This window comes from Conger conger, chromosome 5, assembly GCF_963514075.1.
Source record: "Conger conger chromosome 5, fConCon1.1, whole genome shotgun sequence".
Classification (NCBI taxonomy): Eukaryota; Metazoa; Chordata; class Actinopteri; order Anguilliformes; family Congridae; genus Conger; species Conger conger.
The window spans coordinates 46,806,178-46,831,179 of record NC_083764.1 but is presented as its reverse complement, the minus strand read 5'-3'; the positions used below and the strand labels follow the sequence as shown (position 1 = coordinate 46,831,179).

The 25,002-nt window shown below is 42.7% G+C and overlaps 1 protein-coding gene across 1 annotated transcript in view; it reads left to right on the top strand.

Annotated features, from left to right (window-relative positions):
• The window catches only part of LOC133128891 (uncharacterized), a 39,581-nt gene that overhangs the window by 12,677 nt on the left and 1,902 nt on the right, over nucleotides 1-25,002 (top strand). Inside the window, exons 2-5 of the mRNA XM_061242695.1 lie at nucleotides 13,012-13,149; nucleotides 13,901-14,534; nucleotides 14,682-16,088; nucleotides 24,514-24,778. Coding sequence (XP_061098679.1) covers nucleotides 13,012-13,149; nucleotides 13,901-14,534; nucleotides 14,682-16,088; nucleotides 24,514-24,778 — 2,444 coding nt within the window. The remainder of the gene's footprint in view (nucleotides 1-13,011; nucleotides 13,150-13,900; nucleotides 14,535-14,681; nucleotides 16,089-24,513; nucleotides 24,779-25,002) is intronic.

Here is a 25,002-nt window from a genome sequence, read left to right as displayed (position 1 = left end):
TCCACGACCCATTTTCAGTGCTCTCACTGAGGGAAGGAGGTTGTAACCCAAAATTTCCAGGTACATGGCCCCATTCATCCTCCCCTCGATACGATGAAGTCATCCTGTCCCCTTAGCTGAGAAACACCCCCAAAGCATAAGGTTTCCATCTCCATGCTTCACAGTGGGGATGGTGTTCTTGGGGTTGTACTCAGCATTTCTCTTCCTCCAAACACAGGGAGTCGAGTTGATGCCAAATAGTTTTATTTTGGTCTCATCTGACCACATCACCTACTCCCAAGCCTCCTCTGGATCATCCAGGTGTTCTTTGGCAAACTTCAGACGGGCCTGTACATGTGCCTTCTTCAGCAGAGGAACCTTGCACGCGCAGCAGGATTTTAATCCTTCACGGTGCAGTGTGTTACTGATAGTTCTCTTCGTGACTGTGGTCCCAACTGCCTTCAGGTCATTAACAAGCTCCTCCTGTGTAGTACTGGGCTGATCCCTGACCTTTCTCATGATCATTGATATCCCACGAGGCGAGATCTTGCATGGAGCCCCAGACCGAGGGAGATTGGCGGTGACTTTGTGTTTCTTCCATTTTCTAATAATTGCTCCAACAGTTGTTAACTTCTCACCAAGCTGCTTGCTTATTTTCTTATAGCCCATCCCAGCCTTGTGCAGGTCTACAATTTTGTCCCTGATGTCCTTAGACAGCTCCTTTGTCTTGGCCATGGTGGAAATGTTGGAATCTGATTGATTGTGTGGACAGGTGTCTTTTATACAGTTACATAACGATGTAATGAGTTGACACAGGTGTTTTGGGTAATGAGTTGAGATTAGTGCTTCTTAATGGAAAACTAACTGGTCTGTGGGAGCCAGAATTATTGCTGATTGGTCGGGGATCAAATACTTCTCAATGTTACAATGTACCTATGATTAAAATTCTACACAGTTCCATTCTTTGTAAGTGGGCAAACCTACAAAATCAGCAAGGGATCAAATAATTATTGCTCCCACTGTTTGTATGCTTATTTTTTGGGGTGTGTTAGTATAAAAAAAACACATTTGAGATTTCCAAATATTTATTTTCCAAAAGATTTAATTTTACAGAGACATTTTTGTATTTCATTTTAAAAAGTAACATATAACTGTAAGCAATTGATTACTTTATACATAAAAACTTGATCAAGGCTGTCTGAGATCAGAAGCAAGTAGCCTACCAAAGTCTGCAGAAGAACTGTGGCAACTCCTCCAACATGCTTGGAAACACCTCCCTGCTGATTGTCTTTTAGAACTGCAGGACAGCGTTGGCCATCTCAGAGAAGTGATGCAGTTTTAACGCCAAAGGGTGGTCACAGAAAATATTGATTTGATTCAGTTTTTAACTATTCTGCCAAATCACTAAAATGTAATGTGATATGTTTCGTACGTATAGGACCTTTCACTGAATAATTTTTGAAAGAATCTTATCTGTACAGAATGTTATACAGGTGCCAAAGACTTTTAAGCAGCACTGTATATATAACTGAACAGTACTGTTTATATATGTCAGTTTTTTTTCAAGTCACATCATCTTCATGCAGTCACCCAGTGCAGGTGGATTTTAAAGCAGCCAGTGTGTCATCTGTGTGCTTGTATAGACCTTTTTGATACAAAGCCATTAGAATTTCTATTACGAATAAACTATTTCTCCAGAAATTACCTTTCTTTAAAAAAAACTAAAAACTAGTTTATCAACAGGAAAATCACAGTGGCCAACTAGAGTAGACAAAATGGGCAGTGGGCGATGATGTAAAACTATCCTCAACTTACTCCAGGTCTGAAAAACACCTCTTATTAAGGGGTTATATTTCGCAATAAGGGACAGCATTGCGAGATGTTTATTTAGACAATAAACAGGATTAAATGGCTTGCATAACTCTGACTCTATATCAACTCATGCTGCATTTGGATTGCTTATACAGTATATCCAATCCATCACTAATTTAGCTTGAATTAACCGTACATAATGTCTGAAGACCCCAGAAGACCGCAACATATCTTTCTTTGGGGAGTTACAATATTTTATTCTCACCTTGGGTTTCCTATAATTCCTTAGACTGACTTAGCCATAGCGTTTTCAAAATCTTTAAAAACATATCAAATAAGATATAAATGAGGTATCAAAAGCATTGACAATAGATACAACATACATGTCTTGAAACAATAAAAGAAAGGTTGTCAAAATAGTATTTCTGAATTGTATCTCGTCTTAGGTAGTGTCATGTTTTTTGGGATGAGAATGAGAGACTTTGGACAACAACTGTACAGTATATTTACAAAAGAATCAGTAAGAAATGTGTGATCATTTGAAACTAAGTAAGATTTTTCCTATCTTGTCTCAGGTGTTGTCAGGTTTTTGTACAGAGCTTATGGGTTTTCTGTCACTGTGGGCTCCAGGGCACAGTAGTACAGTGCAGAGTCTGTCACTTTAGCAGAGGAGATCTCCAGATGCACAAAGCTCTTCGCTTTTTCATGCTTAACGATAAAGCCATCTTTCTCTTCACTCCCGCTGCTCACAAAAATACGGATGAGGAATTTGGGCTTGGATCCCGAGTACTGCCGATACCACTGGAGATCGCGTATGCTGCCAGAGTAGTTGCATGAAAGTTTAACACTGCTGCCCTCAAATGCATGCTCCTCACTTGATGCTGGTGTAATTGCTTCTTGTCCAAAACTGTCACCTGCAAAACAAAATAATTCCTGTTCATTTCTTGTTCAGTTATTTTATGTTCATGTGCAAACTATTCATATTGTGGCCATTCATTCAAACCAACTGTAACCACACAAGTGAGAAATGAATGCAGTCTGTCACTTACCCACCATTGTTGAAAACAGAAGAAATAAGCAGTGCAGCATCATGAGAGCTGTTAGAAAGAACAGAGTAAGTCCTCCACTCTCACTCCCTCTCTATAGTTTTAGCAAGAAACTTCCCCACTCATTTACTACTTAGCTCCTCCCCTGTACAGAAAACCAATGGAACATCACATTCTCTGCATTCTTTTGAACAAATTTGTACTTGTTTCCAAAACATAGTATGGATTCATTCTGAAAACAAGTACATTAAAATAAATAAATTCCAGAAATAGCTCTATAGAATTTACCTGTGACTCACTATAGGACAGTGCTACAGGGTGGAGACGGACCACCAATGTGTTCAACCGTGACAGTCCCGTAAAAGTCCCATATGACTAAACCAGTGATAAGAAAAATAAAAATGAGGCAGTCAGATGCCAATGTTCAATCTTTATACACTCAGTGAGCACTTTGTTAGGTATTTATTAGACTTATTTTTTCCTTTCTGAGATACTCAAACAACCCTGTCTGGCACCAACAATCATTCCACGGTCAGAGTCACTTAGGTCTGATTTCTTCCCTATTCAGACATTTGGTCTGAAAAACAGCTGAACCTCTTGGCCATGTCTGCATGCTTTTATGAATTTAGTTGCGGCCACATGATTGACTGATTAAATATTAGGATTAACAAGCTGGCATATACAGTGGTGTGAAAGTGTCCTGATTTCTTATTTTTTTTTGCATGTTTGTCACACTTAAATGTTTCAGATCAAACAAATTTAAATATTAGTCAAAAACAACACAAGTAAACACAAATCAGTTTTTAAATTAAGGTTTTTATTATTAAGGGAGAAAAAAAATCCAAACCTACATGGCCCTGTGTGAAAAAGTGATTGCCCCCTAAACCTAATAACTGGTTGGGCCACCCTTAGCAGCAACAACTGCAATCAAGCGTTTGCGATTACTTGCAATGAGTCTCTTACAGCACTGTGGAGGAATTTTGGCCCACTCATCTTTGCAGAATTGTTGTAATTCAGCCACATTGGAATTACAACAACCGCCTACAACAACCGCCTTTTTAAGGTCATGCCACAGCATCTCAATAGGATTCAGGACAGGACTTTGACTAGGCCACTCCAAAGTCTTCATTTTGTTTTTCTTCAGCCATTCAGAGGTGGACTTGCTGGTGTGTTTTGGATCATTGTCCTGCTGCAGAACCCAAGTTCGTTTCAGCTTGAGGTCACGAACAGATGGCCGGACATTCTCCTTCAGGATGTTTTTCCATTTATCACAGCAAGTCTTCCAGGTCCTGAAGCAGCAAAACAGCCCCAGACCATCACACTACCACCACCATATTTTACTGTTGGTATAATGTTCTTTTTCTGAAATGCGGTGTTACTTTTACGCCAGATGTAATGGGACACACACCTTCCAAAAAGTTCAACTTTTGTCTCGTCAGACCACAGAGTATTTTCCCAAAAGTCTTGGGGAACATCAAGATGTTTTCTGGCAAAATTGACACGGGCCTTAATGTTCTTTTTGCTCAGCAGTGGTTTTCGTCTTGGAACTCCATTTTTGCCCAGTCTCTTTCTTATGGTGGAGTCATGAACACTGACCTTAATTGAGGCAAGTGAGGCCTGCAGTTCTTTGGATGTTGTTGTGGGGTCCTTTGTGACCTCTTGGATGAGTCGTCGCTGCGCTCTTGGGGTAATTTTGGTCGGCCGGCCACTCCTGGGAAGGTTCACCACTGTTCCATGTTTTCGCCATTTGTGGGTAATGGCTCTCACTGTGGTTCGCTGGAGTCCCAAAGCTTTAGAAATGGCCAGATTGATAGATCTCAATTACTTTCTTTCTCATTTGTTCCTGAAGTTCTTTAGATCTCGGCATGATGTCTAGCTTTTGAGGATCATTTGGTCTACTTCACTTTGTCAGGCAGGTCCTATTTAAGTGATTTCTTGATTGAGAACAGGTGTGGCAGTAATCAGGCCTGGGTGTGGCTAGAGAAATTGAACTCAGGTTTGATAAACCACATTTATGTTTTAACAGGGAGGGCAATCACTTTTTCACACAGGGCAATGTAGGTTTGGATTTTTTTCTCCCTTTATAATAAAAACCTTAATTTAAAAACTGAATTTTGTGTTTACTTGTGTTGTCTTTGACTAATATTTAAATTTGTTTGATCTGAAACATTTAAGTGTGACAAACATGCAAAAAAATAAGAAATCAGGAAGGGGGCAAACACTTTTTCACACCACTGTAGGTCTACCTAATAAAGTGATCGGTGAGTGTATATTTAGTCAAAAGACAAACACCAGAAACCATTGCTGTTAATGTTTGTGCTAAAGGTAAATGCAGTAAGAGCTTCCATGTAGACTGCCAACCTGGGCAAAGGTTCCACAATGCATCAGAGGGCACGGAGGAGACTCCTGTATTACCCCAGTTTGAAAATTTGCTCTGCACAAAAAGTTGTGTCTGCACATTACAAGTGTGAGTGATATGTTTCCTTTTTTATCTCCAGTGTCCATTTTTTTTTATGTCATGCTGTTTGCTGCTGCATATTGTACTGAGCAACACAATTTGGACAAAATAAGTACTGTAAAATATTGATCACAAATTTATAGTACTTCATGGGAGTAAACAAAGATTCCAATATGTTCCCCTTTGTCCCCTTGTGTTTTTGTAAGGGAGAAGAACACTTCATCACCACTGTGGGCCTCAGTGCACAGTAATACACAGCAGAGTCAGACAGCTGCACCTTCTGTATTGTTAAAGGTACACTGCTGGAGGTTTTGTTGAGATCAGCATCAAATCTCTCATCAAACTCTTGTGCAGTGTCTTTTGATCCATATACATCCCTTCTCAGCATGTACTTAGGAAATCCATTTGGATACTGTATGTACCAGAAGAGATATGTCTGTACACTGCTTGTGCTAAAATTACAGCCAAGTGTCACAGATTCTCCTTCAAAAGCAATCACACCCCCTGTGGACTGAGTCACTGTGTCTTCAGCTCTGCATTCTGAAAAAAATAAAAAATAAAAAACATATACAATATGTAGCAAATGCAGGCATCAAACAAAATGAATACATGAAAAAATAATAATAAAGGTAAAATCCTACCAAAGCTGTAGACAAAAACAATAAGAAAAAATATTAGTCCTGTGTCCATAACTACAATCCAAAATAAATGTAATTGATAGTGTATATATAAATATATGTTCTTTATAATGGAATATAAAACAAAAGAATGCTTTAGAGAATGTGGCATGCAGCAGCAGTCCACTGTGGATTCTTCTTGTTTTAGTCACAAGTACACAAGCATCTGCCTTTAAGGGGAGGCGCTCATATGACAACCAACATTTGCGTACTTGTGTTGTAATACTGCCACACAGTGGGGAATATACTGTGTATATTTTAACTCAAATGCATTACCTTCATATTATAAATAAACAAATATACCAAATATATTGACCAAAGTGATCAAAATTTTCTGAAAATAATCCATCAAATGCCATCCATATGAAGTACATCTCAGTAATTAATGCAATTAATTGAATACAGTAACCAGTCAAAAGTTTGGACACACCTTGCCTCTTTCTGCTTTTTCCTAAGGAGGATGACAGGGCAGTGGGGGTAGCAGTGTTATCTGGTGTAATCCAGGTCTCAGTGAGGGCAAGGAACTGGAGGGAGGCATAGCCAGTAATGAAGTCAGCCTACCATGTGGCAGACTGGCAGTTCTATAGCCCCTCTGCAACTGTGAAGTTGTCACAGGGGGTCAGTGTGGGGTAGCAGAGGTTGGTGGGATTCCGTCGCCATAGAGGGCCACATTGCTGGAAGCGCCTTCTGTATCTTTGTGTGAATGAATGCATCAGAAACCATACAACAGAGATGAAAAAAGGAATATTAACATTATTTTTGCGGTAAAGATGTATTACGTACTGTACAAACAGATTACAGGTGCATTGGACTGGGACCAAATATGTCGAGAGGAATTTCCTGTTGAGGCTTCAACATCTTGTTCTTCTGATTAAAAAAAAAACTTTTGTGAAATCTTAGCATGTTTTTGTATGAGTGCTGGCATTAATATATCACTGTGAGCTGCAGCAGTGCACAGTAATACATTGCAGTGTCTTCTGGAATTAATCCGCTGTATTTATCAGCGGTTGTGTCAAATCGTTCTTTGGCGAAATTTGATGTGTGAGACCCGTCCCCCCTGTACAGCATAAACTGAAGGGCTGACCCAGGCTTCTGACGGTACCAGTAGAAGTAATAATAGTTGAAGCTGCTTGTGGTGAAGGTACATTCCATGGAGACTTGTTGTCCTTCTGTGTTTGATGATTTGACTTCTCTAAAGGAAATACCTAAAAGTTATACATACAGAAATAAAAACAATTAAGTAGTCACAATAAAATTTAGTAATAGGAACAAACCAATGTCTTCCAATGAGGTTAGACAAGATAACTTACAGAAGGTAACAGTTAACACCAGCCCTTTAAAAAGCTGCATCTTGTTGTGAGTTGAAGCTTCAGGTTATTAGAGGAGAGAGAACCTGGAGTGGAACATGTGCCTTAGTTTTTTTGTGAGGATGAGTGGGAGGGGAAACAGTGATCTGATGAGAATGTACTGAATGTGTCATTTGTAAACTCTCACTCTCACTCCTTTTGTGATGCTATGTTACAGCACTCACAACTATAATATGTTCGCAGATTGTGAAGCACAGCACTGCACCAAAAGCTAATGTTTGAGCTGGATGGACCATCACTTGGCCAAAAAAGAAGAAAAAAGAAGAAGATTCTATTGGCTTATCAATCGCTCAAACAAGCTTGACCCCAAGCTCAAGCAGTATACAACAGTATACAGTCCAACAATAATCATACAGCAGTGGATTAGGGAACCATTAAGCCCAATGTAGGCTATTGTGTTTTAAGCTTTGCTATACTCAACAACATATTCAAAAAATGAGTGTGCATATTATGGAATAAAAGTTATGAAATGCAAGTCCAAGTCAAGTCTCAAGTCTCCAGAATGGTGCAGCCTAAACAACAGTATGGCTATAGAAATTAATCATGATTCCTATGCTAATTTAAGATATAGAAACCAGAAGTGTCAAAGACATATTTTGTATATGACATCCAGTGTATGACAATTGAAGAAGCAGTATTATCATTTACTTTAATAATTTTTAAACAATCAAATGAGGCTAGATATTGTTTATGCAAGAAATCGGGAGCTATGATTTTTGGACTACATCTACATTATCTTATAGGAGAAATTTGTATCCTAAGGAATGCTATTGCACTATTGCATAGTAAAATTATACATCATTTCAAAACCGCCTGCAACTACAGTACATGCCAAACTCGGGTTCTACGGTAGCTTTTAATGTTAACTAAGGAATATCTTCATTTTAAATAATTGAAAAAAATACTTAACTTCGTCATTTTCACGATGCTATTTGGCATCTTATTGTTCACGAGTCCTTATTGAAGAGTCGAGTCCGAATCGAGTCTAGAGTCCGTGTATGTCCGACTCAAGTGTGACTCGAGTCCGCATCTCTGCTGGTTAGCCCCTCATCTAGACACAAAACACTCCTGAGGATCGAACTGTTTCAATACACAAATAAATTGTTCTTCCTGGCTTATTGGAATGCAAAACCAGCTGATCTGAATTGCAATGTCCATCCATCCATCCATTATCTGAACCCGCTTATCCTGAACAGGGTTGCAGGGGGGCTGGAGCCTATCCCAGCATACATTGGGCGAAAGGCAGGAATACACCCTGGAGAGGTCGCCAGTCCATCACAGGGCACACACACCATTCACTCACACACTCATACCTATGGGCAATTTAGACTCTCCAATCAGCCTAACCTGCATGTCTTTGGACTGTGGGAGGAAACCGGAGTACCCGGAGGAAACCCACGCAGACACGGGGAGAACATGCAAACTCCGCACAGAGAGGCCCCGGCCGACGGGGATTTGAACCCAGGACCTCCTTGCTGTGAGGCGGCAGCGCTTCCCACTGCACCATCCGTGCCGCCTGAATTGCAATGTACTTACTTTAATTTAAAACTGCAATATCATACTTAGGTATCCTTTTGACCACACTGCTAAACATTACCTCTTGCAAAGCAATTGAAACTTTTGAAACTTTTGAAAACAGTAAAAGTCCCTTTCATTTATATCTGGACCCCTTTTTCTCCCAATTTGGTAGCCAATTGTACCCTATCTAATCCAATTAGTGTTAGCCGGGGGACACGTCCCACGGCGGCCTGAAGGGATCTGGCGATCCGAGAACAACACGCTTTCTTCAAGCTCTTTTCTCTCATGCTCATGACCGTAATTTCGAGGCGCCCGGGGTGCTGTTGTGTGTGGCGATCCGCTAACCCTGCCAAGTCCCTCCCTCTCGAGCGAGCCAATTATGCCACTCCACGAGAGCCGGCCAAACTTGGCTTTTGGCAGGACCGGGAACTGAGCCCCAGTCCTCCAGAGAGATGTACCATAAAGTGCAAACCAGGGACAATTGCGCTGAAAAAGAAGTAGTAGTTTTAGTCTGAGTAGCAACTGCTGTTCTATAACTACATTTTTTTTTTACACTTGTGAATACATTCCACCCCCCCCATTATTGTTTTTATTATTCTCAGAAACTCAAACAATCCTTATATTAATAGTAATATTCCTGTTTTATTAATTGATTATTACAGGGATTATTATTAGCATTGGATTTGGGGAACTCTTTCTGGGACACAAGTCGGGTATAGTTGGGCTGCAAGTTAAACATTGCTGTACTAAAGGTGATTTGATTGACTTTGATTTGCAGTTTCATTCTGTATTTAATCTTTGAAAGGGCTGAGAAGGCTGCCTCACATCTGTATATTGAGGAGAACATCAAGCTAACCCTCCAGGTTCATTTTGAGATACTTTGGAAGATGAGTTGCAAGATGGAGACAAAAGAGGCAGGAAACCCAGTTATTAAAAGTAGGTTTACTGGTTTTTAAGAGTTTTCCATCACGGAATGGGGTTAAACATGATAGGTTATTTTTTATTTTATTTTTTAGGGTGCCTAAGACTTCAGCACTCTACTGTACATTTTGCATTACTATTTGTCTCCGGTGCTGCCGGGTTTTTGCGCAGAGTTTATGGGTTTCCTGTCACTGTGGGCTGCAGGGCACAGTAGTACAGTGCAGAGTCTGTCACTTTAGCAGAGGAGATCTCCAGATGCACTTCTTTGGTTGTTTTGTTGAGTTTAGTTGACAGTCGGGGATAAGGAGGAACAGCTCTTCTAATAAACTCAGTGGATTCCACAATCAGGAGGATAAATTCAGGTTTAGATCTGGAGTGTTGCTGATACCAGTACAGATTGTATGGAGAACCAGTGTAGGTGCATGACAATGTTATATTGCTGCCCTCCAAAGCACGTACTGCACTTGCCAATGGCACAATTTCATCTTCAGAACTGACGTCTAGAACAAAAGAGAAACTTTCATTTATATTTACACATACTATACATTATTTTTTTCAGCAGTTGCATATTCAAAACTTTTTTATTAAACCTTTCAAAGAGTACTTTATGGAATTTAATGAGAATAAAATTCAGCCTTTCACTTACCCACCACTGTTGAAAACAGAAATAATAAACAGTGCAGCAACATGACTGCTATTGTAAAGAAACACTGACTAAACACAACAATGGTAGAACAAGTCTACTACTATGACAGCCCCTGTATATTTGTAAAAGGAAACTCCTCCCACTCATTTAGCATTTAGCATGTTACACCTTCTCCAGTTGACACAAAAGGAAATTGTTCCATTGGTGCCCTGATTACAGTACAGAAAATTCACAAACAACCTGTTATGTCCCCAGCTCTCTCCCTGCTGCCCCTAGTAGCATTAGTCTGGTGTGCTGTGTATTTTTAACTTTGATTGCAGGAAATTAATCTATTTTTAATAAATATCTTGTTTTCCTGTTTTGTGTTGCGACTGGCCTGCTCCTTCTTTGCCCCTGCATCCACTTCAGACACACAAGGGCCTGTGCACCACTCGATTCTGGGGAGAACCCTGATTTATTTGAGTTTTCCTCCAAATTAGATAGGCATATGTATTATAATAAATAACAGTTTTTTTCCATTTTAACTTGACTTGTTTGAACTAGGTTCATTATTGCTTCATTGATATTACACAGCAAGCTTCATCTACTCTGGAGGATCTGGACAATCCTCCTCAATCTGTGAGTGAATTTTTATGCAAATATTTCCGAAAGTTACCTGCAACAGACCCTCCATTTGCAACCCTAATCACACCTAAGGGGGAGTATATGTGGCAGAATCTATATGGGTTGACCCATGTCTGTCAGCACAGAAGTGGAACTGGACCCTCTCCAATTTTTTTTATTTTATAATGAAGAATATATAACATTATATCAGTGATAAAAAAGCAGCTCTCCCATGAAACCAGAAGCCATGTTAAATTTAACTTAATTTTTAGAAAATGTGTTTTGTGGATTTAAGAGCATTATCTTTCCGTATGTCTGCACCTTTGTATCTTTGTATGTTTGCATTTTCACAAGGTCAGTCAGTCACTGGATAATTGAAACACAAAAACACAATTCTTTCCCGGTCCCAATGGGACCAGCAAACAATTATTGGTTTCTTACAACAATTTAGATTCCTGTATCTTCCCCTTTATACTCGAAATAACGACAGTAAAATATTGATCACAAATCTATGATACTTCATGCAAGGAAACAAAGATTCCAATATGTTCCCCTTTGTAAACTCCCCTTTGTAGTGTTTTTGGAAAGGAGGTGAATACGTCATCACCACTGTGGGCCTCAATGCACAGTAATACACAGCAGAGTCAGACAGCTGCACCTTCTGTATTGTTAAAGGTATGCTGCTTGATGTTTTGTTGAGATGAGCATCAAATTTCTCCATGAACTCTGTCACAGTCTTCTTGTTTCCATAGGTGCTCCATGTCAATATGTGTTTCGGAAATCCATTTGGATACTGTATGTACCAGAATAGATCTGATGCAGTACTTGTTCTATAATTACAGCCAAGTGTCACAGATTCTCCTTCAAAAGCAATGACATCTCCTGTGGACTGAGTCACTGTGTCTTCAGCTCTACATTCTGAAAAAAGAACAAAGTTATTTGAGAAAGGATTATGAGGTTATGTAGCACAAAGCAGGAGTCACAAACAAAAACAATTAATAAATTAGGAAAGGACACAAAAACATACCAAAGCAACTGGCATAAATAATCAATAAAATCATCAGCCCAGTGCACATAACTGCAGTGTAAAATGAGTTTGAAATTCAGCAGACCAGTCTATACAGTATGGGAGCTGCAGCAGTGAACTCTCTCTCACAGCTGTTTCCACTCTGTGTGTCTGTAACTGCTGCAGTGTCAGTCTTTAAGGGGAGGAGTTTAGAACACTAGAACAGGGCGGTCAGTTTCAGCCCTGGGGAGCTACAAGGGTCTTTTCATTGACCCTCAGCACTTAATTGTTCAATTAAAGATGAAGGTTTATTATGCAGTTAACACTTCTAACCGGGTTCTTTGAGTCTAGTTAGGTTGCTTATTTTATGGTTAAAAACATTTAGCATAAAGTACCTTGCCTGTTCTCCAGGGATAACAGTACCCTGTACTACAATTAACTGCACTATCAGCAATGCCACTTCGCTACTGATTAGTTGTACTTTCTGACCTTGATATAAATAAATGCATATGAATACATTTTCCATACATAAATAATCAATTTAACAATGAATAAAAAGTCCAAATATACAGTCCTGTATACAGCACAAGTTATGGAAACACCTCATTCAGTACATTAATAATAAAGGGTATTATCTGGGGGTGTGTATCTGTGTGTTTTCTCTGAGAGCTGAGAGGGAGAGGACGCTGGCGTTGACTGTTCGCCGCTTCTCCGCCTGAGCTACATCTAACTTTCTATAGTTGATTTTACGGACTTTTTTTTTTACAGATTATTAGTTGTTTTTTATTATTAGTTGTTTTATTGAGCATTTTGTGCACTGAGCTTTTTGTGCGGATTTTCCTACCTGCTGCCGCCCGTCTAAACCCGCCGTTTCAGTCATCCATATTCGGATCACCTGCACTCCTGGTTTACTTCAACGTCCACCACGCTCCAGCTCATGTCTCGACCAGCGCTGTTGTGAGGTATTTCCCTGGGCAGTTTTTCAGCTGTCCCCGGTGCGGGTTGGCCTCGTTGCCTGGGACCGCTACCTCCACAGTAGCCAGCCCTCCGCCAGCCGCCCTCCGCTAGCCGCCCTTCAGCCAACTAGCGGCACTGGATTGCCTGGCTGGCTAACGGGTAACCCAACCATGCTGAAATATTTCCCCTCTCAGCTGCTGGAATTTAACAACTGCACGACCCCCTCGTGCATTTCAGTTATCAAACAACTTGGACTTCTACGCCGACTTCGTTACATGCATAGAAGCTCCCGGCAAAAGTTTGTCTACTTCCAGCCTGGTCATTCAATTCCTTCCATCTGCTCTGCTGCACGCTCTGTCGCACCTCGTACACGTCATCAGAACTTCGTCGCACCTGGATTTAGTAGCAGCACTGGAAACATAGTGAGGCTGCCTCACTCCAGGCTGCATAGAAAACGTGGAGAGGATTTCACACTGCACAGGCTGCACAGAAAAAGAGGAGTGGATTTCAGAGTTCTTCGCCCCATACAGAGATTCATTACTCCTCCTACCGTCAAAATGGAATTATTGAACATTCAATCCCTCAACCTCAAATCCACTTTCATTCATGACCACATACTGGACAAAGGGTTGGACCTCATGTGCCTCACGGAGACGTGGCAACAGCCAGGGGTCTATATCACTTTAAACAAAGCTTGTCCCCCCCGGTTACAAGTACATAGAAAAATCCCGTAGCACTGGCCGCGGTGGTGGCCTGGCCATATTCCACCGTTTCGATCTGGATTTGTCCCCCCTCTCTCTGCCTAACCACTCGTCATTCGAATGCCTTGCATTTAAATGTAAACCCCCCTCCCCCACAACAATTCTACTCATCTACCGCCCACCCAAACGAAACTCTGCCTTTATCCCAGAAATGCATGACCTTCTCACAACCCTCTGTACAACATTTGCCAATATCATCATTCTCGGAGATATAAACATTCATGTCGACACCCCCTCCTGCCACTCTGCATCTGCCTTTCCACAATTACTGGACTGCCTAAACCTCATTCAACATGTCAACGTCCCAACACACAACAGGGGGCACACATTGGATCTGGTCATCACTGACTCTGCCCCCATCAGCAATCTCCTTGTGTACGACCTGGGTGTGTCTGATCACAGGGTCATTGCACTGGAGCTGCCATTTCCACCCCCTCACACCAAGCCCAAGCGCCAAATCTCTTTCAGGAACATCAAAAACATTAACACAGACGCCTTAATTTTGGACCTCCAGCACCTCTCCTCTACAAATTTTTCATCAGCCAGCGATTCAGTGGCTTTTTACAATAATACCCTGACCAGTCTCTTGGACCTCCACGCCCCAGTTAGAACAAGAATGGTTTCTTTCTCACGCTCAGCTCCTTGGTTCATCCGCGAGCTGCGAAAAATGAAGGCAACTGGGCGTGTCCTTGAGCGACGCCTCAAGGCCACAGGCCTCACCGTCCACAAAATGGCCTACAAAGACCATCAAAAGGCCTATTCGAAATCCCTCAGAGACGCACAGTCACAGTTTTATTCCAACTTAATTAACAATAGCCCTGGCAACTCCAAGCAGCTTTTTTCCACAATAAACCAACTACTCAAACCGCAACTTTCCACACACACAGACATCACAGAGGAACAGTGCAATAACTTCATTACCTTTTTCAGAAACAAACTCGACACCATCAGGTCCCATCTCATCAGCCCCTCCACTCTACCTGCCCCCGCTGCCATCTCACAGCCAGGGATCTCCCAGCCTCTCTGCTGTTTCTCCAACATCACACAGCGAGAGGTTGAGGACATCATCAATACGATGAAATCCTCCACCTGTGCCCTGGACCCCGTTCCCACCGCTCTGGTTAAATCAAGCATTTGTGCCATAAGTCCCCTGATCACCAAAACCATAAACCTTTCCCTCCAGTCTGGCCACGTTCCCTCTGTTCTAAAAACTGCCATCATTACACCCCTCCTCAAAAAACCCACCTTGGACTCGGCAGTCCTTGCCAATTACAGACCAATTTCCAACCTCCCTTTCCTTTCCAAGGTCCTGGAAAAAGTGGTAGCTGCACAGCTCCAGGACCATCTCCAACTCAATAACATTGCAGAGAAGTTCCAGTCTGGCTTCCGCACCGCCCATAGCACTGAAACAGCACTAGTCAGGGTCACTAATGACCTGTTGATGGCGGCTGATGCTGGCTCCCCTTCACTCCTCATCCTGCTTGACCTAACCGCAGCATTTGACACCATTGACCATCACATCCTCCTTAACCGTCTACACTCTATCGGCCTCTCTGACTTTGCTCTGAATTGGTTCCAATCATACCTCTCCGACAGAACCGAGTACGTCTCTTTGGGAGGGAAAAAATCCCGGTCCCATCCTGTCACCTGTGGTGTCCCCCAAGGATCCGTCCTCGGCCCCGTCCTCTTCACCCTCTGCTTGCTCCCCCTCGGCCGTGTCATCAGCCAGTATGGAATTTCCTTCCATTGCTATGCTGATGACACACAACTGTACCTTAAGACTGACTCACCCCCTGCTGCAGCTCCGACATCACCATCTCCATCATCCACACTCACTACCTGCCTGGAGGAGATAAAGGCGTGGATGAAATCAAACTTCCTACAACTCAACAGCTCCAAAACCGAGGCCATCCTAATTGGCACCCCCCATCAGATTCATTCATCCTCCATTACCAGCATCTCTTTCTCCGGTCAAGTCCTTCCCCTCTCATCCATAGTCACCAACCTGGGTGTGAAAATTGACCCCCACCTAAACTTTGAGGCCCACATTAAACACCTGTGCAAAACCTCCTTTTTCCACCTCAGGAACATTACTAAACTCCGTCCCACACTCACCCTCCCAGATGCAGAAAAACTTGTCCACGCCTTTGTCTCCTCCAGGCTGGATTACTGTAACGCACTTCTCATCGGGAACCCTAGCAAGAGCCTCCTGAGGCTCCAATACATCCAGAACAGCGCTGCTAGGATCCTGATGAGAGTGCGTAAGTACGACCACATCACACCGATCCTCCACTCACTTCACTGGCTCCCCATCACCTCCCGGACTGAATACAAAATATCCCTTCTGACCCATCAGTGCATCTATGGAAATGCCCCCCCCCCCATCTCAAAGAACTACTCACCCCAGAACCCTCCACTCGAAACCTTCGCTCTGCCAACACCAACCGCCTCCGTCCTCACAAGACCAAGCTCTGCACCATGGGCGACCGAGCCTTCTGCTCGGCTGCTCCCCGCCTGTGGAATGCCCTCCCTGACTACCTGAGAGCACTGCAGACCACTGATGCTTTTAAAAGAGGGCTAAAAACCTACCTCTTTACTAAAGCCTTTTCTTAGTTTTTATATTTTATACATGCCATTGGGTGTTTTATTCCCTGTTTTTACCCTGTAGCACTTTGAGATTTGGTCTCCAAATGTAAAGTGCACTATAAATAAAATGCATCATTATTATTATTATTATTATTATTATTATTATTATTATTATTATTATTTTTAATACATTTTGGTTTCGCCATGTAGTAATTACATATCTTCTTTATAATGGAATATAAAACAAAAGAATGCTTTAGAGAATGTGGCATGCAGCAGCAGTCCACTGTGGATTCTTCTTGTTTTAGTCACAAGTACACAAGCATCTGCCTTTAAGGGGAGGCGCTCATATGAGTTTTCAACCAAAATTTGTGTACTTGTGTTGTAATACTGCCACACAGTGAGGAATATACTGTATATATTTTAGCTCAAATGCATTACCTTCATATTATAAAACAAATATACCAAATATATTGACCAAAATGATCAAAATTTCCTAAAAATACAGTCCATCAAATGCCATCCATATGAAGTACATCTCAGTAATTAATGCAATGAATTGAAGACAGTAAAGGTTTGGACACACCTTGCCTCTTTCTGCTTTTTCCTATTAATGTTTTATTTCCACTGTTTGTAATCAAGCAAATCATATGTGGCCGAAGTGCAGATTCTCATATTTTATTAAACCATGTTTTTATACATTTTTGTTGCACCATGTAGTAATTACAGCACTTTTTATACATAGCCCCCCCCCCCCAATTCAATGTTTAAGACAATTTAACATAATGTCATAGTCATGTTTTGTATTTGGTTGGATATTATGTTGCATATTAATGCAAATCAGGTTTAATGAGTTGTTTTTCCTCTGTGCTAATCTCATTTTTATTTCAAATCAAACAATTACAGAGGCAAAACTCACAATGTATTTCATGTGTTTTTTCATATATACTGTATCTGTATACACTGCCCCTCCGAGGAATCGCCACCTTAACATGGTGGAGGGGTTTGTGTGTCCTGGTGATCCTGGGAGCTAGGTTGTCGGGGGCACTGTTAGCCCCCAGTAGGGTCTCCCAAGGCAAATTGGCCCCGGGGGAGGGGCCGGACTAAGAGTGATTCAAAGACTCCATGATACAGCCACACAACGACCCAGTTACCTCGCCCAGAAAAGGGAAACCTGGGCCCCCTGCTGGAGCCAGACCCGGGAGGGGAGCTCGTCGGCGAGCGTCTGGTGGCCAGGCCTTATCCCATGGGGCCCGGCCGGGCACAGCCCGAACTGGTCACGTGGGGTCGCCGCCCTGTGGGCTCACCACCTGCAGGGGTCGGCATCGGAGTTGGGTGCTTTGCCCAACGGGCAGTAGGCAAAGGCGGGGATCCGGTAAACCCAAACGTGTAGTGAGGGTGAACTGGGAATGTCTGGCGGAGGCCCCTGTTCGCAAGGTCTTCAACTCCCACCTCCGGAAGAACTTCTCACGCATCCCGGGGGAAGCTGGGGACATGGAGTCCGAGTGGGCCATGTTCAAAGCCTCCATTGCAGAGGCGGCAAGCAGGAGCTGTGGCCAGAAGGTCATCGGTGCCTGTCGGGGCAGCAACCCAAGAACCCGCTGGTGGACACCAGCGGTGAGGGAGGCCGTCAAGCTGAAGAAGGAGGCCTTCCGGGCTTGGCTGGCCCAGGGGTCCCCTGAAGCAGCAGACAGGTACCGGGTGGCCAGAAGGGCTGCGGCTTCGGCAGTCGCCGAAGCAAAAACCCGGGTATGGGGGGAGTTCGGGGAGGCTATGGAGAAGGACTTTCGGTTGGCCTTGAGGAAGTTCTGGCAAACCATCCGATGACTCAGAAAGGGAAAGCAGGGCTTGTCTCAGGCTGTTTTCAGCAGGGGAGGAGAACTGCTGACCCGGACTGGGGATATTGTCGGGCGGTGGAAAGAGCACTTCGAGGAGCTCCTGAACCCGAACAACACGTCCTCTGTGGAAGAGGCAGAGCCCGAAGACTCGGGGGAATCTGCACCTATATCCCTGGCGGAAGTTGCTGAGGTAGTCAATGTGGCTTCCGTCCTGGTCGTGGAACAGTGGACCAGCTCTTTACCTTGGCAGGGTTGCTGGCGGGGTCATGGGAGTTTGCCCATCCAGTCCACATGTGCTTTGTGGACTTGGAGAAGGCTTTCGACCATGTCCCCCGGGGAACCCTGTGGGGTGTACTGCGGGAGTATGGGGTACCGGGGCCGTTGTTACGAGCCATCCGGTCCCTGTATAACCAAAGTGAGAGCTGTGTCCGCATTCTCGGCACAAAGTCAAGCACGTTTCCTGTGCGTGTTGGACTCCGCCAAGGTTGCCCCTTGTCACCGGTCCTGTTTGTGGTATTCATGGACAGGATCTCAAGGCGCAGCCGAGGTGAGGAGAGTGTCCGGTTTGGTGACCTCAGAATCGCATCTCTGCTTTTTGCGGATGATGTGGTTCTGCTGGCTTCATCGGACCGTGACCTTCAGCACACACTGGAGCGGTTTGCAGCCGAGTGTGAAGCGGCCGGGATGAGAGTCAGCACCTCCAAGTCCGAGGCCATGGTTCTCTGCCTGAAAACGGTGGATTGCTCCCTCCGGGTTGGGAACGAGTCTTTGCCCCAAGTGAAGGAGTTCAAGTATCTCGGGGTCTTGTTCACAAGTGAGGGTAGAAGGGAGCGTGAGATCGACAGGCGGATCGGTGCAGCGTCAGCAGTAATGCGGGCGTTACACCGGACCGTTGTGGTGAAGAGGGAGCTGAGCCGGAAGGCAAAGCTCTCGATTTACTGGTCGATCTACTTCCCAACCCTCACCTATGGTCACAAGGTTTGGGTAGTGACCGAAAGAACGAGATCGCGTATACAAGTGGCCGAAATGAGCTTCCTCCGTAGGGTGGCCGGGCTCAGCCTTAGAGATAGGGTGAGGAGCTCAGACATCCGGAGGGAGCTTGGAGTAGAGCCGCTGCTCCTTCGCGTCAAAAGGAGCCAATTGAGGTGGTTCGGGCATCTGATCAGGATGCCTCCCGGGCGCCTCCCTTTGGAGGTTTTCCGGGCCCGTCCAACTGGACGGAGACCCCGAGGGAGACCCAGAGCCCGCTGGAGAGATTATATATCTCTCCTGGCCAGGGAATGCCTCGGGATCCCCCAGGAGGAGCTAGAATGCGTTGCTGGGGAGGGGGACGCCTGGAATACCCGGCTTTGCCTACTGCCACCGCGACCCGACTCCGGATAAGCGGGTGATGATGGATGGATGGATGGATGGATGTATACACTACTGCAAACAATTTGTTGACCTAATGTTTTTATGTTGCCTTTTGTCTGAGTTACTGTCAGGTTTTTGTGATGAGTTTATAGGTTTCCTGTTACTGTGGGCTCCAAGGCACAGTAGTACAGTGCAGAGTCTGTCACTGCAGCAGAGGAGATCTCCAGATGCACATGTTTGCTTTCTTTTTCATGTTTAACAGTAAACCCCTCTTTGTCTGCACTCTCTTTGTATGTGTTGATGAGGATGATGGATTCAGGTTTTGAACTGGGGTATTGGCGATACCAGTGTAGATAATTCACAGTACTAGAAGAAGTGTAGTTGCAAGACAGTGTGACACTGCTGCCTTCCAAAGCTTGCACTGCATTAGTTGCTGATGTGATTCCATCCTGAATACTGTCACCTGCAGAATACAATATTTTGGCTGTTATATATTTTATGTATCCTATTCACAGGTTAAGATAATTATTTAAATACTAGAATTTCTATTCATATCACATACAGTTTTATAATTGTGACACTATATTTAGCAGGCATTATTAATGCTTAATAAAGCTACAAGTTAATTATATGACCTTACGTGCAGCAATATTGCTGTGCTCCAGTCTTAATAGTGCATACAGTATTATACCTCTGGAGTGTCTCTGGCCACTACATCTAAAAATAACATCACTCCAGCTGTACTGGAGCTTGAGTGAAACAGCTCCACTGATGAAAGAATTGCAGGATGCCACTTACCCACCACTGCTGATAACAGAAGTAAACAGTGCAGCATCGTGATATCTGATAGAATGAAACACTGTCTTTAAACACAGCTAGAACAGCTAGTAAATCATCCAATCTGTGTCAATGAATACTCCCTCTGTATAGTTTTGAGAGGAAACTCCTCCCACTCACTGACTACCTAGCTCCTCTCCAGAATAAAAAACAACCCCATAGATCAAACTGTTAAATAAATGAATTGATTTCATTGATTCATTGCCATACATCACAAGCTACTCTGAATTAACTACTTTTGGTACTGTTATATAAAACTGCAATGTGATACGTAAGTATGAATTACCTCATCCAAATTTGACCACCCATTCAATTCAATAAATTTGTGTAGTTTTTGCTAGGCCTTTGAAATTACAGCCCATCATTTATTTCATTTATGCTCTTGGGAAATGGAAGTTAAGTCATCACAAACGTTGTCATCAAATTTCAGGCTGAAAAAAGATAATTTAGGGGGTTTTCTCTGCTGTAAAACAGTGGCGAGTCATTTTTGACAACACAATGGTTAAAAAAAGATGTAGTTGTAGAACAACAGTAGCTACTACTAGTACTACTACTTTTTCAGTGCAATTGTCACTGGTTTGCACTTTATAGTATATCTCTCTGGATAAGAGTGTCTGCCAAATGACTGTAATGTAATCATCATAATCATAATCATAATAATAGTTATTATTCTTCTTCTTCTTCTTCTTCTTCTTCTTCAACTGAAACATTCCATATATTAATAGTAATATTTATTAATTGATCATTACATTATTAAAGGGATTTGTTGGCATGCCAAGCATTGGATTTGGGGAACACTTTCTGGGACACAAGCGGGGTATAGTTGGGCTGCAAGTTAGACATTGCTGTACTAAAGGTGATTTGATTTGCAGCTTCATTCTGTATTTAATCTTTGAAAGAAATCTGCCTCACATCTGTATATTGAGGAGAACATCAAGCTAACCCTCCAGGTTCATTTTGAGATACTTTGGAAGATGAGTTACAGTAGATATATTATATATATCCCTTGTCGAAACTTACTATTAACAATACCTACAACCTACATTTGATTGTTCGCTGTTTATAAATTAAATATATTCTGACTTTATACAGAATTTAATTATTCATAGACATGAACTCTCCCAGATGTAGGCAAAAGAGGCAGGAAACCCAGTTATTATGTTATGTAAAAAAAAAAAAAAAATCTATAGGTGTCATGACAGGTCCCTCAGGACTCCACTTCCCACAGCACCCCTTTATGAGATCTCTTACTTTACCCCTTCTGATGCTCATTTTAATTTTGAGATATCCCTTCAGTAGAAACATCAACTTTATTGACAATATGATGAACAGATTCCATTAAAAAATTTAGGTCAGAAACAGACTCACACAGTGTGGACCTAGAGCACAGTAGTATGTGGCAGAGTCAGACAGCACAGCTGCAGCGATCTTCAGATTAAAGGTGTTGTTAGACTTCTCAAGATGAGCTGTGAGTCCTTTGCTATAGCCATTTCCACAGATACTATAATTATTTAGTATGAGCTCTGGTGATTTAGTATCTCTCTGGATGTGCCAGAAGAGATCAGGAGCAGTGGAAGTAGTTTCATACTGGCAGTACAGTGATGCCATCTCATTTTCTGACAGGAACACTGAGTGATTTTGAAGAACAGAGTCACCTTGGGTGCTACCTGGAAAACATAAAATAAGAACATAGAAACATTCTGAAATTCAATATATTAGTTGAAGCGTTAATATCTTATAAGTACTACATTACAACTTAAAAATAACTGTTTACTTTCAGTCAGAAAGTAAATTATGAACAAGGGATAGAATGCTTACTAATGAAACAAAGTATAATTCCACAGAATAAGGGAAACATTTGTTTCTAGTCTGGATGTGTCGAAGTCCCTGTATGTGTCCTCTCTCTCAGTGAGGTATAGCAGCACAGTGCTGAAGTCCCTGTATGTGTCCTCTCTCTCAGTGAAGTATAACAGCACAGTGCCGAAGAGGTTTTGTTTTTGTTGTTCCTGTATTACCCACCCCCTGGAGTCTCACACCTGCTGCCTCTGGTGGTAATATCTGCTCATTGTTCATCATAAGGCCATTAGAATTTTTAGTTTAGCAATTAGCATTTTGAATGATACCCAGTAGACTCATATTTTCTTTTAAACCACTCTCTTTGTGATTTGTAACACACTTATACTTTGCTTCTTATGAACTTTGGTTTGTTGGTTTGTCTGACTATGTGATACCATATCAGACAAAAAACAGTTTGAGAGAAAATTCAACACAGTAAATTCAAAGATATTTCTGTCTTCAGTGATAAGTTTTTGTGACAATATTTAATTTTTGGTATGGGGAGTTTTGAGAACACAATTAACTTTGTAGTATGCATTTGCTGTTTTCCAAACTGAAATGCAATTTATGTTGTTTGTGTCACATATTCTGAAAACATGCACACTTGCCTAATAAATGCGAACAATGGAGAAACACTGTAATGATAACATCTTGAGGACAACTGAAAACATTACACTGCACTTCAAGTAAAGGCCCAGTAAAGTAGTGGTTGATTAGGCCCTGAGTGATTTTGCCAGAGAAATGAAAATGTAATGAACTGCACATTAAATTCTACGACCAGGTTGCCAGTTCGATCCCCCGCCCGGGTTATGTCGAAGTGTCCCTGAGCAAGACACCTAACCCCCAAATGCTCCTGATGATGTGGTTGGTGCCTTGCATGACAGCCAATTGCCGTCGGTGTGTGAGTGTGTGTATGAATGGGTGAATGAGAAGCATCAATTGTACAGCGCTTTGGATAAAGGCGCTATCTAAATGCCAACCATTTACCATTTAGCTCAAGATGATTATGTGACGAAGGCAACTACATAATTAAGAACAGAATTTGGCACGAAATCTTGAAATGGATCAATCCTTGTGCACCACAGATTTAATGGTTGTGTATTGGGGGGAAATTGAAATGGTTTGCATCTGGTCTGCAACCCAAGGACTGGAAACCTATACATGTAGGCCGTGCTGGCCTCTGCACTTAACCCTTGTGTTGTCTTAAGGGCCAAAAATGACCCACCACTATGTTTAACAGCAGAGAAAAACCCATAAATCATTTTCTTTCATCTTGAAATTTGATGACAAAGTTTCTGATGAGTGACAGGTTGTTTCTTAATGCAAAGCAGATATGGGATTTCAAATTAAATTATTAAATTATTACTGCTTTATTTCAGGGGTTTAGTGAAGGCGGCTCATGCTTTACCCTTAGGATAAGGGTTATACAGAATGTTAAGAATACACAAGGGTTAATACATTAGAGCAATTTCTTGCAGTTAACTCACTTCACCTGGTTACATGGTTCTGAATTGGGCGATGAATGCTGATTTTAAGGTAAAAAAACTAAAACCAGCTGAGCTTGCACCTCACCACGACTGGGGTTGCAGACTCCTGGTTTGGGAAGATGTGTTATTGTAATCATATTGGCTAATACATTTATTAGGCTAAACTGTGTTCCTCTTTGATCTTAACTAGTGCATTTACACATTATGGTTTCACAGTGACTGGCATCCACTTCTCCCAGGCAGACAGCAACACCTCATATAGAGCCACACGTAGTATGGTCTTACTACAGCCATACACACAAAATTCATTTTTAAAATTCAGCTATTTACAATAAATACATTTTAGTATGAACTAGCCCACATTATTTTGCAAGGTACCCCACCACAGGTTGTTGAATAACTGTTCATTGCTCATAGCAGAAACTATCCCCATCTGGATCTCTCCATTTCCCTCGGGGATACCACACTCACGCCGTCACCCAGTGCAAGGAACCTCGGCGTGGTGATGGACAGCAGACTGTCCCTTTCCGAGAACATTGCGGCGGTGACCCGGTCCTGCAGGTTCTTCCTCTACAACATACGGAGAATCCGCCCCTTTCTCACCCCCTACTCGACCCAGCTCCTGGTCCAAGCGATGGTTCTGTCCCGCCTGGACTACTGCAATTCCCTCTTGGCTGGCCTCCCAGCGTCCGCCATCAGACCCCTCCAACTCATCCAGAATGCAGCAGCTCGTCTGGTCTTCAACCTTCCAAAATACTCACACGTCACCCCCCTGCTTACTTCCCTCCACTGGCTGCCTGTCATGGCTCGCATCAAATTCAAAACATTGGTGCTAGCCTTCCAAGCAGTTAAAGGGTCTTCCCCAGCTTATCTACAAAAAATCATCAGACCCTACACCCCTGCCAGACCTCTTCGTTCAGCCTCCACAGGCCGCTTGGCACCTCCCCCTCTCAGAACCTCCACCTCACGCTCACGACTACTGTCTGTTCTGGCTCCACGGTGGTGGAACGAACTCCCCGTTGAGGTCAGAACTATAGAATCTCTCCCCACCTTCAAGCGCAAACTGAAGACGCACCTCTTCAAGCAGCACCTCTCCCCATCCCTCCCTACCTCCCTGTGAACCTTAATTGTTGTCTCTGTGACTTGCTTTGTGTATCGGTATTTTTAGTTGGCTAGGTAAGCAGTGTTTGGATAGTTAACTTTGGTGACTTTTGCTCTGTTTGTTTGTTTGTTCAAAAAACAAAAAAAAAAAAAAAAAAAAAATGGCCCTTGTCCTTATCTTTGTTGTACAGGTAGCAGTTGAAATTGTACTTA